Source organism: Myotis brandtii, unplaced genomic scaffold, assembly GCF_000412655.1.
Source record: "Myotis brandtii unplaced genomic scaffold, ASM41265v1 scaffold227, whole genome shotgun sequence".
Taxonomy (NCBI): Eukaryota; Metazoa; Chordata; class Mammalia; order Chiroptera; family Vespertilionidae; genus Myotis; species Myotis brandtii.
In genome coordinates this window covers 131,751-145,530 of record NW_005358520.1, presented here as the reverse complement: position 1 = coordinate 145,530, position 13,780 = coordinate 131,751, and the positions used below count along the sequence as shown (strand labels likewise).

The 13,780-nt window shown below is 47.0% G+C and overlaps 1 protein-coding gene across 7 annotated transcripts in view; it reads right to left on the bottom strand.

The window, feature by feature from the left end:
• The window catches only part of GULP1 (GULP, engulfment adaptor PTB domain containing 1), a 101,938-nt gene that overhangs the window by 13,510 nt on the left and 74,648 nt on the right, over positions 1-13,780 (bottom strand). For 4 of the 7 annotated variants that reach the window (XM_005866270.2, XM_005866267.2, XM_014539728.1 and 1 more), the window contains exons 5-9: positions 7,099-7,197; positions 6,129-6,266; positions 2,751-2,867; positions 2,499-2,522; positions 2,034-2,126 (exon numbers count right to left, since the gene is read on the bottom strand). In XM_005866270.2, the coding sequence (XP_005866332.1) occupies positions 2,034-2,126; positions 2,499-2,522; positions 2,751-2,867; positions 6,129-6,266; positions 7,099-7,197 (471 nt within the window). The remainder of the gene's footprint in view (positions 1-2,033; positions 2,127-2,498; positions 2,523-2,750; positions 2,868-6,128; positions 6,267-7,098; positions 7,198-13,780) is intronic. The other 3 variants (XM_005866271.2, XM_005866269.2, XM_005866268.2) reach the window with 2 other exon arrangements.

Sequence of the window (13,780 nt, the reverse complement as noted above, 5' to 3'; positions counted from 1 at the left end):
GGCGTGTGCATGACAAAAGCTCGAGGGCACAGGCCTCACTCCGTCCGCTCACCTGGCCCTATCGCCCCCCAGGCACCAACTACTTGCCAAGCAGTGGGAATACCCCCGGCTGCAGGGGACGATGGGGCAGGGGGTGCAGAGGGAAGCACGTGTTTTGACCCACTTCCAGGGCACAGCAAGTGTGAAACCCTAAATATCTCCTCATAGAAGCATTCTTCAGGGTGATGAGCTGGGGAAGCATTCTAGCGCTGGATGGCAAACATAGACCTATGTGCTAAAACGTGTTCCCTGGGTCAGCCTAGTGACTGAAGCAAAATGAACTTGCACATAAAAATCTGCAACAAACATTCTTTTCAAAAGTTTGCAAATGCTATCATTGTGTCTCGGCTCATAGTATATGCCGTGAGTTATACATTAAATGTTTTTAAAATACAAAATAATGCCAAGCTGATGTGGCTCAGTGGTTGAGTGTCAACTTATGAACCAGGAGGTCATGGTTTGATTCCCGGTCAGGGCACATGCCTGGGTTGTGGGCTTGATCCCCAGTGTGGGGCGTGCAGGAGGCAGCCGATCCATGATTCTCTCTCATCATTGATGTTTCTATTTTTCTCTCCCTCTCCCTTCTTCTCTGAAGTCAATAAAAATATATGTTAACAAAATACCAGATTAAGATATACACTATAATGGAGAAAATCATTAGTACACATGATTCAAAAAGAAAAAATATCCTAAATATATTTTGCCTAGGAAAAAATATTGTTTGAACTTCCATCTCCCTCCAAAAATGTTACTTAGCCAAATCACAAAACAATGGTATCTTTCTTGGTATTGGGAAGAGGATCTAACATTTCTGAGAAACCAAAGGGAAATAATTTAACCATAAACATTGAGTGTTGTCTGAAGAGACTACCCTTCATGTTAGTGTCTGAAATACGCTGTGTCGCTCCCCGTGGGAACCGGGATATGTAACATAAGAAAGCAGATCTGGTCTTGGTGATAGTCTAGCTTCTAGGAGGAAGCTCAGTGCTCCAAGGGCAGGTTGGCTGAAGTCAGTGAGTCTAACCTCAGTACATAGTAACCAACAGGAATAAAATGAAAAATATGCCACAAAGAAAAAAATTGAGGGCTGAATTATTCTAGGAAGAAACAACAACAAACAATCAAGTGATACGAGCAACATGGAAAAACAATTCTGATCTGAGCTACCAAGGAAATCTTAAATTTTTTTAAATTATTTTTTACTAGAGGTTTGGTGCATGTAATTCATGGGTCCCAGCATGGCCTGTGCCCTCTCACAGTGCGGGAGCCCTGTGATCAATCGCCCCAAAGAGGTAGGCCCCACCCACCCATCCAGGGCTCCTCGATGGATTGCCCCAAAGAGGTAAGCCGGAGCCGCTGGGACCCGCCCCCGCGCTGTGCATGCAGCGTTAAGTCCCCGCCCACCCGCGCACGCCTTGCCGTGCACGCAACCTCGATGGATTGCCCCAAAGAGGTAGGCCAGAGCCGCTGGGACCCGCCCCCACGCTGTGTACGCAGCGTTAAGTCCCTGCCCACCCGCGCACGCCTTGCCATGCACGCAACCTCCTGGTGATGGATTGTGACGGTGTGAGGGCATCACGGTGTGATGGCGTGATGACTATTTGCATATTAGCTCTTTATTATATAGGATTGATTTCGGAGGAGAGCAGGGGAGAGAAAGAAACATCAATGATGAGAGAGAATCATTGATCAGTTGCCTCCTGCACGCCCCCTATTGGGGATCTAGCCTGCAAGCGGGCATGTGCCCTGACCTGGAATCGAACCGTGACCTCCTGGTTCATAGGTCAACACTCAGTCACTGAGCTCCTCTGGCTGGGTGGACATCTTAATTTTTAATTAACCTTGGGGAGTAGCTGTCCTCTCTATCCACATGCAGCTTTAAATTACTGACCACAGAGTGTTACTAGGAACATCGCCGAACTGATGACCCAGAGACATCCTGTCACCAGGAAATCCTCTTCCCGGGAAAACATGCCCTGATTCTGTGTACTTACTGGGGATGCTGATACCTGCGTTATTCGCAACTGGTTTTCCAGATCTTGTACTTTGTTTTTAAGCTCCACGTTTTCTGCTTCCAAGTCTTGAATCTAAAAGGCAAATGACCATTGGACGGACCTTCAGAAAAGTATTCCTGGGAAATGTCGGCTCTGATAGTGACTGCGTTCACGAGTGGGATTCCCTGTTATTTAAATTGCAATGTGCTGCCTGGTATTATTGGATGAAGCTTGGGGAGTACAGAGTGCTGGGAGCCTGGGCAGACCTATGGCGTTCAGAATGTTTTTACACGTGTGCACCAGGCATGTTCCTAATCCCTCATCTGTGCTCCCTGGGGCGCGGTGCAGTCTCGCCCGTAACCTTGGGGAGTAACCGCAGGCCGGGGAGGCGCTGGCGGGGCGCTGAGGAGCGTGGAGAGGTGGCAGTTCACGGCGCGGGCCCGGCCTGCGTGGGAAACCACTTACCCGGCCTCTGCTGCTGCTGCTGCTCTGATCCCCGTGAGAAGCATCAGGAGTGAAGCAGAGTCACATGAGACACTACGCTCTTGCGGGAATCCAACACGAAATGGTTAACAACCGCGCGCCACGGGCGGGTGATGGTGGGAGGGACAGGGGGACAGTGTGGGGGATGGATGGCGGCCTGCTACGTCTGCCTGATGATATGCGAGTCTCCCTGTGTTGACGTCACATGCGACACGACCCGCTCAGTTTACTCACTCTTTTCTGGAGCCCTGCGATCTGTTTTCTAGTTTCGACATCCTTGCCTCCAGATTCTAGAAATTTCCGGTATGCCAGGTTAAACGCTTGGCCGATGGTTAAAGTGATCTCTTCCGCCTTCATACAAATAAAACAAAGGAGATTTGCATTTAGTGGTCATGTGTCAGGCTGCTCTGTGAACCAAGAAAAGCATTCACATCGGGTACTTCAGAAGGGCAGCAGCTGCGGGTAGAGGAGTGGAAATGAGCAGAGCTCTCGCTGCTGAGTAACAACTCAATGCCTCCCCATGTACGATGTAAAAAAAATAATGTGCCCAGCGTGGCTCTGTGGTTGAGCATCGACCTATGAGCCAGGAGGTCATGGTTTAAGTCCCAGTGAGGACACATGCCTGGGTTGCGGGCTCCATCCCCAGTGTGGGGCGTGCAGGAGGCAGCCAATCAATTATTCTCTCTCATCATTGATGTTTTCATCTCTCTTTCCCTCTCCTTTCCTTTCTGAGATCAATAAAAATAGATTAAAAAAAATAAGACAGACAAACACACTTACTTATGATATTAATATGAAGTTGGGTAAAGTCATTAATTGAACGCTTCACAAACATCACACCAATGAAACCATGGAGGCCCGGGAATTTCTCTTTTAATAAGTATTAAAGTATAAATTCAATTTCCCATATATTTATAGTTATAGGCTATGCAAATGAATACAATTAGAGCAAATAAAACCTTGAGGTAAAAATAATGTAATGAAGCTTTGAGGAAACAGTCCTGGTTGAGCTCATTCATGGAAGTGATGCTAACTTGAGGTTGGAGAGGGAGCTGAGACCCTTGCTTTCCGAAGCCCAGACTCCATCCACCTGAGCAGAATTACTTGGCGAACGGCTACCCGTCGATTCCGAGCTCCAGCCGATCAACATGAACTTGTTTTTTGAAGTGGAAACCGAAGAGCTCTGCTTTGCAAGGCCCCCTTCTGAGTGCTGAGCACCAGGCGGTGTGAGCCATCGCTGCAGGCTCCACGTTTCAGCCTTCAGAAAACACAATGCGCACATGCTCTCTTCAGAGAGAATGATGCCTCCAGGAATCACAATTACGGAAGTCGGTGACAAACAGTGATGATCGGGCAGCAATAAAGTCAGGGATTCTGGCAAGCTTATGTTTAAACGATCACGTAAGCAATTTGATGGGGATCCAATGAAGAGAAGCACTTGACACAAAGCCATAAGAAGGCTCCTGTTCATAATGATCTCTTCTGTTAATGTTTCAAAAGACCCCAAGGAAGTTTATTTCCATGCGGAGGACAAGAAAGACAGCCAAGTGCACTGCTCGGTGTAAGTCAGTGATGGCGAACCTTTTGAGCTCAGGGTGTCAGCATTTTGAAAAACCCTAACTTAACTCTGGTGCCGTGTCACATATAGAAATTTTTTGATATTTGCAACCATAGTAAAACAAAGACTTATATTTTTGATATTTATTTTATATATTTAAATGCCACTTAACAAAGAAAAATCAACCAAAAAAATGAGTTCGCGTGTCACCTCTGACACGCGTGTCATAGGTTCGCCATCACTGGTGTAAGTGGTAAAAGGCTAGTCTATCGCACACATAGAAGCTGTCTGCTTTAGCCTTCTCCGTCACACAGAGGGAACATCTGCACGCAATCATGGTCAAGCAGCACTTGGAGCATTAAACATAATGCATTCACTCAATAGGATACGTTTCAAAAACCACTGGACTGCATAGAAAACTCCTTGTTGTGCACACAGCATTTCTCATGTGGGTAAGCATATCTCTTCTGACGAAATGTTCTATAATGTTCATCAAACTCTCAAAAGGTATTTTGATGCCAATTAGGTTAGCACATTAGATTGCCTTTTTAAAGAGCACTATAGTCTAAAAGACGCATTCACTCAATAGGATACGTTTCAAAAACCACTGGAACTGCATAGAAAATTCCTTCTTGTGCACACAGCATTTCTCATACGGGTAAGCATATCTCTTCTGACAAAATGTTCTATAATGTTCATCAAATTCTCAAAAGATATTTTGATGCCAATTAGGTTAGCACATTAATTTGCCTTTTTAAAGAGCACTATAGTCTAAAAGATACAGATATTAGCATGTTCTACTGAAAGATGGCCTTTTTCTTTAAAGAAAAATTCATTGAGTATCTATTGTCCACCTGTTGTAGGACTTACGTGGACAAATAAAAAAGGTGTTTGTTTTCAAAAAGCTCACATACGGAAAACAGAAATAAACTGCGTGAGGGTGACAATAATACTAGTCCTCTGGCAGCTATGGCAGCCTGAACAATGAGCAAACGCATGAATTAAGTTCTTTTCCTGTCTCAGCCAAGAATGTTGCCGAGGTGAGATGTTCTTCCTTCGTTGAAGACATCAGTGGATGAGCGTCGACCCAGGCACCACGAGGTCACCGTTCCGATTCCCGGTCAGGGCACAGGCCCTGGCTGCAGGCCTGGTCCCCAGCAAGGGAGTGAGGCGGGTGCAGGAGGCAGCTGATCGAAGTTGATGATTCTCTCTCATCATTGATGTTTCTATCTCCCTCTCCCACTCCCTTTCTCTTTATCTAAAATCAATAAAAACATACTCGAGAAAGAAAAAGCCATTGATGGCTGCAACGTGTCTTGGAATTCACATCTTATGCTTTACAACAGGACCTCGGACTATAGAATATAGGTTATGATTAGCATTAGCTTATGCTTATAATCAAGACCCAGGGTTTTCCTTAAGATTCCAGAAGATTAAAGAATCGTTGCAGAACTTAACTTTAGAATTCTCTGATTGTTCTCACCTGCTGAGAACTCTAGATTACACTCACAAGTGAACACTCGCCCCCATGTACAGGCGCACACATGCGCTCACACCTTCCACGATTCTACTACCTTTCACTATGGTAAGCTTTCTGAGTAATGAAAATGAAGAACCATGTTTTCAAAGTGTTGGCTATTTTTAAAGAAGTCGCACAGACGTTATTTCCTGGAGTTTAACATCTTTCTTTGCATCGGATCCATTAACATTCCAGAAAAGACGAACTCTGCTGACCATCACTCTGCATTATGTGCACATTCCTAAGTCATACCTGAGATTAAAATCACAAATAGGTGATATGATTCTAAGATAAATAAATGCACAGCATAAGCAGGGCTGACGCCCTAAAGGTGCAGTTTGCATGCGAGCCTGTGTGCTTGACATGAGAATTCAGTTACGGATGGGATCCCGCAGGCCGACCGGGGGCAGGACAGGCCCATTAGCGAGTTTAAGTAATTACAGGCCTCGCTCACGTCCCAAGACCTGACTAACGCCGGAAGCAAGACATTCCTGGACCGTAACACAACAACCCCCCACGACACCTGCATACGTACACACTTCTCGCTGTCAAAGACGTAGCACAGGTGCTTATTGGACTCGGAATCTTTGCAGATGAAAGTGAAGATCCTCTTGTCCGTCTTATCGTCGGCGCAGAACGATATTCGGTGCAGCTGGCAGTTGTGCTGGACTTCCTGCGAACACGCACAAACACACATGTGAACACACACAAACACACATGAGGGGCTGGTCCATTCCCTGAAACACCAGCTGGTGCTGGACCTCCTGTGAACACGCACAAACACACATGAGGGACTGGTCCATTCCCTTAACACCAGCTGGTGCTGGACCTCCAGTGAACACGCACAAACACACATGAGGGGCTGGTCCATTCCCTGAACACCAGCTGGTGCTGGACCTCCTGCGAACACGCACAAACACACATGAGGGACTGGTCCATTCCCTTAACACCAGCTGGTGCTGGACTTCCTGCTGTGTGGGCAGATGTCGTGTGGGCACAGGTGCCGTGGGGAGAGACAGCAAGGGCCCGACACCTGCTGCCCCGGGGAGAATCTAATCACTGGCCACGGCAGCCGCCAGGCAGCGCGGAACCAGCTCCGCTGTCAGACGGCAGGTGCGAGGGCTCATGACGTCAGCCCTGGTGACAGGACACGCTGACCATGTCCACAGGCAGCAGGCAGCCCAGGACCTTTCCAGAAACAGCACCAGCCTCCGCTTCCTACTCAGCGACCCATTCCTCACGCATCTCTCCCAGCATAGGAGGGACCCTGAGACCAGACTCACAGGGCTCATGCGCTCAGCAGGGCCTAGAGCAGCTCACACGGGCAGGCACAGGCCGCCAGAGCGCAGGCCCAACGCTCCCCCCACAGAACCCCAGGGAGTAAGTGGTCGTCAACTGGGAACCCATCAGTTCCAACCGGTAACAAACATCACGTATTTATTAAAACAGGAATCTAATCATAAGGAAAGATTCGAGAGGGTCTGACATTCAAAAATGAGCCTTACCTTGGTTTTGGGTTCTAGGATTTTTACTCCATAAATTGATATTTGCAACTCAACTTTCGGAATTTTCTGGCCTTCAGATTTCTTGATATGTCTTGCAAACTACAAATGAAAAATTATTCACAAAATTATAATTGTTTCTATGAAGAATGAACACACACAAATATATATATACATACATATGTATATATGAAGTTTGTATTGTGTTGAACTTTTCATTAAATTATTACCCATTATAAAGTATTTTATAAATCCCCCATAACCTCAAAATATTTAGAAATCACAGTACCTATCATTACCATCCTGAAAATCAGATTGATTCCCAGTAACTTTTAGAAACCAGCGTTAATCTGCTTCGATCATGGCATCTATAAACTTGTATTCACGCTGGTTGAGAAAATAAAAACTTGGTGGGAAGATAAGCAGAGATCAGTTTTTTTCCCTACGGACCTTTTTTTTTTTTTTTTAATTAACCCGTTTATTTTTTTGTTTGCTTGTTACTCCGAGGATATTTTTCCATTGAATTTTTTAGAGAGAGTGGAAGGGAAGGAGAGAGACAGAGAGAGAGAAACATCCATGTGAGAGAGACACATCGAGCGGTTGCTCCCGGGGATCGAGCCTGCAACCCAGGCATGTGCCCTTGACTGGAATCGAACCCGAGACCCTTCACTCGGAGGCCGATACTCTATCCACGGAGCCAGACCGGCCCGGGCGACCTTTTGTTGGGAGTGCGGGTGGAGAACGTGCCCCCAGGGCTGCTGGGCCAGCCTTCCCTTTCCAGGTGCTTCTTTGGCGTACGTCCTCCCCAATGAAATCAACGAATAAAATGAAACCGATTCCCACACTCGAAGTCAAGCTAAGAACTGAGTAATCATCCCGACCAGCGTACAGTCCTCAGAGCTGAGCTCCAGTGAGCTTCCTGCAAACATGGACCTTCCAAGATGCTTTCAGAGCAGGAGCGACGGCACCTTCTCACTGAATCGTAGGTGCATGTAAATGCTCGTAGCTTCTGTTATGGAATCAACAAGAAACCAGAACAGCCATGCGCTCCGTGTGTGGGGTTTCTCCTCTCTGCTCACACGGACTTAGTGCCGGAAACAAACCTACAGGGGCCGTTACACTGAACACTAAACAACGTTAATTTTAAGGATTTACTTTGGAACACACACCACTGACATACGCTGCTTCGTGTGAGCGCGCCCCATGCAGCACTCGGGACACACGGCTACTAAGGACAGTGCTCATCGCTTCACTGAGTCACAGCAGACGGAGTGCCCTCACGGGTCTACGTTGCTCCTCTCCCTGCGTGCCTGCCCCCCCCCCGCCCCACCCTCAACCTTTCTTTGTAAGAAATGGAAACGCGGAGAAGGAACTCTGGGAGAGAATCGGACTTCTTCGCCCCCTTTAGCGCCTTCTCAGCATATGGCTCATCCTGGCCTGACTCACAGCACCGAGCAGGGCAGCGTTCGGCTCGTGTGTGTGTGTGTGTGTGTGTGTGCGCGCGCGCGTGCTGTGAGCACCAGCCTCTAACTCGGGGCAGATGTGACTGCAGGGGTGCAGTCCCCAGGGGTACAGTCCCCCGGAGCAGAGAGGCCAGGGCCTCCCCCCCTGCGGCCTGCGTGGGGCGTTGGCTTTATTCTCCTAGGGTGGGATTCTGCACATGAATTCCACTAATTCGGGCCAGAGGGTTTTGTTTTTTGTTGTTTTTTTTTCTTGAAGAGATTTGTTCTGCTTTAGTGAGAATCGAGAAAATCACCGGCTCTCGCCCAAAGAGAGAGGACGGGTGTGCGGGTGTGTCTCCCACCCCCGCCCCCAGTCTCCTTCCCGCGTTGGAGGAATGAGCGCCCTGGGATGTGCACGGGGTGGCTTTCACCATCACCCGCCACGTGGGACCTGGGACCAGCTGTCTGGGCTGCCAGACTCCTCGGCCTCCCGGCCACTCCCTCCTCCCACAGGGGACAAGCAGCGGCCGCCCAGCCTTCCCACAGCTGCACCCACATTCCCGGGACCCCTCCTGGTTCCCCAAGGGCTGGCACAGAACACCCACCAACAGCAACCCATCTGCTGAGCTATTGCTTTTCTGCCAAAAATAAATAAATAAATAAGGAAAGAAGGAATGCAGAAAGGAAGTGGGGGTGGGAGGCAGGAAAAACAGCTGGAGGCCGGGAAGGGGAAACACAGGGAGACAAAGGAAAATCAACATCAAGTATCTGGTCTGAGGCATGTGGAGGCGTGGCCTCTGCTCACGTGAGAGGGAGGGATTGTGTTCAGGGACTCACAGGTCACCCGAGCCAGGACCTGGGTCCTGAATGGTGGGTAGCGGTCAGGTCTGAACCTAGCTCTGCGGCCACCCATCACTAAACGACTCTTCTATTGCACACAGATTTTCTGCGTTTAAAAATGAACTTCTTGCCCGGCCGGCGTGGCCCAGTGGTTGAGTGTCCACCCGGGAACCAGGAGGCCACTAGTTCGAAGGGCACAGGCCTGGCTTGCAGGCTCCATCCCAGCAGGGGCCGTGCAGGAGGCAGCCGACCAGGGATTCTCTCTCCATCATTGATGTTTCCATCTCTCCCTCCCTCTCTCTCTAAAATCAATAAGAAATATTGAAAAACAAACTAAACAGCATCTCATTACAGAGAGAGAGAGTGAAGTCGAATGAAAAGCTGCTGGATTGGATTTCACAGAAGTTGGGAGTTATTCCTGAGCCCAAGGTCCTGGCTTCTCCTATGGACTGAGTCCTCTAAAGCTGATACCAATTGTATTTATAAAAATAAATAGATACTATTCACATTAAATTCCTTACAAAAACACTGGTATTAGATAGAAGTTGAAAGGGTTTTTAAATGGTCAGATTTTATAGAATTTGGTATCTTCTTACATCTCAGGCTAAAACATACTCAAGAGATATAAAATATGATGTTTTGACAAATACATACTCGTTTACAAAAATTTTTATAGTTTAGAAAAATTTATAAACTATAAATTCTCCACAAAATGACAGAAAAGTGGCATACAATAAAATAGATCAGTTTCTAAAATCTTTCTGAAAAGTTATCAGGCATAATTAGACATAGTAGCATGAAAAATAAATTACTGGAAAATTTTTTAAGTTTTCCATCGTATTGCATTGATCCTAAAATTCTCATTCTTTTTAAGTCAAAGGCCAACATATTAATATTGCAAACTTTTAAAAACTTTAGTAACTATAAAATGTTACCTTAACCAAAGCAAGTGAAATAAAATACTTCACTGTAGTGGGTAACAAAGCAGTCAGAATGCGTATGATTAAGAAAAATAAGCAGGAAATTAAATGAGGGATGTGGACACAATGCGAGCACATTTATTTTTCAGTGGAGCCACAGCGCCACCCTCTGGCCATTTCAGCATAACGGCAGAATTAAAAATTCTTTTTAAAAAATATAAACAATATATCGATTTCTGGCCTCTAACACACACACACACACACACACAAACTTAAAAACACGTTAAAAACACTGCTCCATTCATTTTCATTGGTTCCTGAATCGTCACCCTCAGATATACTTTCCAAATCTAAATATTATTTGCAATCACCCAAGTGAAGACGGCTTCTCTCGCACAAACACATTTGTTCTGGAAGGTCCTGGAAAGGCTGAGCCACTACCACCTGGCCGTGCGTTTTTAAACGGCGCCATGTGATGTTTATCTTACTGTCAACCACCTCCCCTCCCTAACAGAGTACATTTCCAAACGTAAAACTGCATTGGAAATGCGTATAAAGTCCCACAAAAACACGCACGTGGCCCAAGTAGGCTTACCGTTGTGAGTACACAAAGCAGCGAGTTTTTCGTGCATTATTATTTATTAACTACCGTATCATTTTCCATAATAACAACTGTAGGCCTACTTTTGCCCCATGCTGTACATAAAAACTAGCTTTGTCTCCAAAGCATTTCATTGCAAGTTTCTCTTTGCATTTTATCTGGCCATGACGTGAGTGAGTCCTTTCGGACTGGGGTTTGGGGTGACGGAATAGAGGCCCCCCTAGATACGAAGAAACACTGAGGTTAATGCCATTATTCTTTTATAAAACATTCTGATCGTAAGGGGAGCTGGACTCCTGCTCAGCGCGGGAAGCATTCTGAACACGGGAACAGAACCGTATTCTGCATGTTGCCCATGAACTGAGACCTCCTAACGTCTCCATCAGCGCTGAGAAGCCTGGCCCAGGAAGGGCAAGTCTGCACCATCCCTACTGCGTGGCGGGAAGAAATGGCTGCCTCGCTTTCCCCCCAAAGGGGAGTGACATCACCTTGGGACCTCACAGCGTATTTACTTAAAACATGAGGACGAATATCCGCAGATAAAATGAATACAGAAAAGTATTATCCATTTCGGTTCCTCACCCAGAACACAAGCCGCCCCGCCTCCATCTGTCCGCAGATTGAACGCTCAGGCTCTGCCTGACGCAGCCCCCAAGCAGAGCAATGCTGGGCCCGTCCGTGGCTTCGCCTGGGCGACCGGAAGCCTTACTCTCCGAAACGGAGTGGAATAGAGAACACCTGCCGCTCACAAAGCAAACAAACCCCCGAGAGCAGCTGGGAGCAGCAGTGACCTGTACACGCGAAGCAAACTGAGTCTGTATCCAATGTCGTCAATAGGTTCTCAAACAGGCACAACGACTTATAACGAGACCAATGTCACCAGAGGCTGGCTGACCGCAGCTCCAGCGAAGTCCCTGGCACCTCATCAGTGTTATAACAAAACGACATTGAGCCCGGCCGGCGGGGCTCAGGGGCGCATTTTATCTGGCCATGACGTGAGTGAGTCCTTTCGGTCTGGGGTTTGGGGTGACTGAATAGAGGCCCCCCTAGATACGAAGAAACACTGCGGTTAATGCCATTATTCTTTTATAAAACATCCCTCAGTCCAGTAAGGGGAGCTGGACTCCTGCTCAGCCCGGGAAGCATTCTGAACACGGGAACAGAACCGTATTCTGCATGTTGCCCATGAACTGAGACCTTCTAACGTCTCCATCAGCACCGAGAAGCCGGGCCCAGGAAGGGCAAGTCTGCACCATCCCTACTGCGCTCTCTCTCCCTCTCCCTTCCTCTCTGAAATCAATAAAAATATATATTTTAAAAACAACATTGAATGAAAGATGTTACCCGAGGGCCTGCTGTTTCAGTGGGATGTTAGATTTTCTTAGTAAGACAGAGATGAGAAGTCTGAGGGAAGCGATGAAGTGTCCACTGATGAATGAATAGATAAAGAAGATGTGACATGTGTGTGAATATTACTCAGCCTTTTATAAAAAAAGGGACATCTTGCCATGTGAGACATGGGTGGACCTTGAGGGCATTATGTGAAGTGAACCAAGTCAGGCAGAAAAAGACGAGTACCATACGGTCTCATATGCAGAATCCAAAACAAAAATGACCCACCCGCCTCCATCTGTCCGCAGATTGAACGCTCAGGCTCCGCCTGACGCAGCCCCCAAGCAGAGCAAAGCTGGGCCCGTCCGCGGCTTCGCCTGGGTGATCGGAAGCCTTACTCTCCGAAATGGAGTGGAATAGAGAACAGGTTTCTATCTCTCTCCCTCTCCCTTCCTCTCTGAAATCAATAAAAATATATATTTTAAAAACAACATTGAATGAAAGATGTTACCCGAGGGCCTGCTGTTTCAGTGGGATGTTAGATTTTCTTAGTAAGACAGAGATGAGAAGTCTGAGGGAAGCGATGAAGTGTCCACTGATGAATGAATAGATAAAGATGTGACACGTGTGTGAATATTACTCAGCCTTTTATAAAAAAGGGACATCTTGCCATGTGAGACATGGGTGGACCTTGAGGGCATTATGCGAAGTGAACCAAGTCAGGCAGCAAACGACGAGTATCATACGGTCTCATATGCAGAATCTAAAACAAACAAAAATAACCCGCAGACTGCGGGCTGAGAGGCAGGAGTGGACGTGGGCAATGGGTAAAGGGAGCAGAGAGGTACAAACTACAGGTACAGAATCAGGTAAGTCCCGGGGTGTAAGGTTCAGTATGGTGACTGCAGTTCATAATCTATAATAATCTATACTAATAAAAGCGCAATATGCTAATTAGACCAGACAGCCAAACGACCTTCTGGATGAAGCTGGGGCTGGGAGGGCCGAGCCCCTTGCACAAATTGCGCGCATCGGGCCTCTAGGACTGTGTATCTGAAAGTTGCTAAGAGAGTAGAACTGAGTTTTCATCAGAGAGGAAGGGAGAGGGAGAGAGAGAGAAACATCAGTGATGAGAGAGAATCATTGATCGGCTGCCTCCTGCACGCCCCGCACTGGGGATCGGGCCCACAAACCGGATTCATGGGTTGATGCTCAACCACTGAGGCTGATAGTCTAACTATTAAACAGTTGTTACATCACTAGTAACTGGGTTCGATCGTGTGGCCCAGGCAAGGTAAAGGCAAGCTACTGAAGCAAAACTTGTGGAATACTGCCTTTCCGTTGTTAAGTATGAGAAACTGCATTTAGAAAACTATGAAGTGTGCCATACTGAAAACGAATAATTATGTGTCCCCACTTATTATTAAGCATTTTTCCTTAATCTGGTGATATTTACTCAAGTGTCCATTTTTAACAGGGGAAGCCATTTCTACCACCGAGGTATTCCCTTCAGTCTGATGATGACTTACACCGGATCAGGACACCAGCCA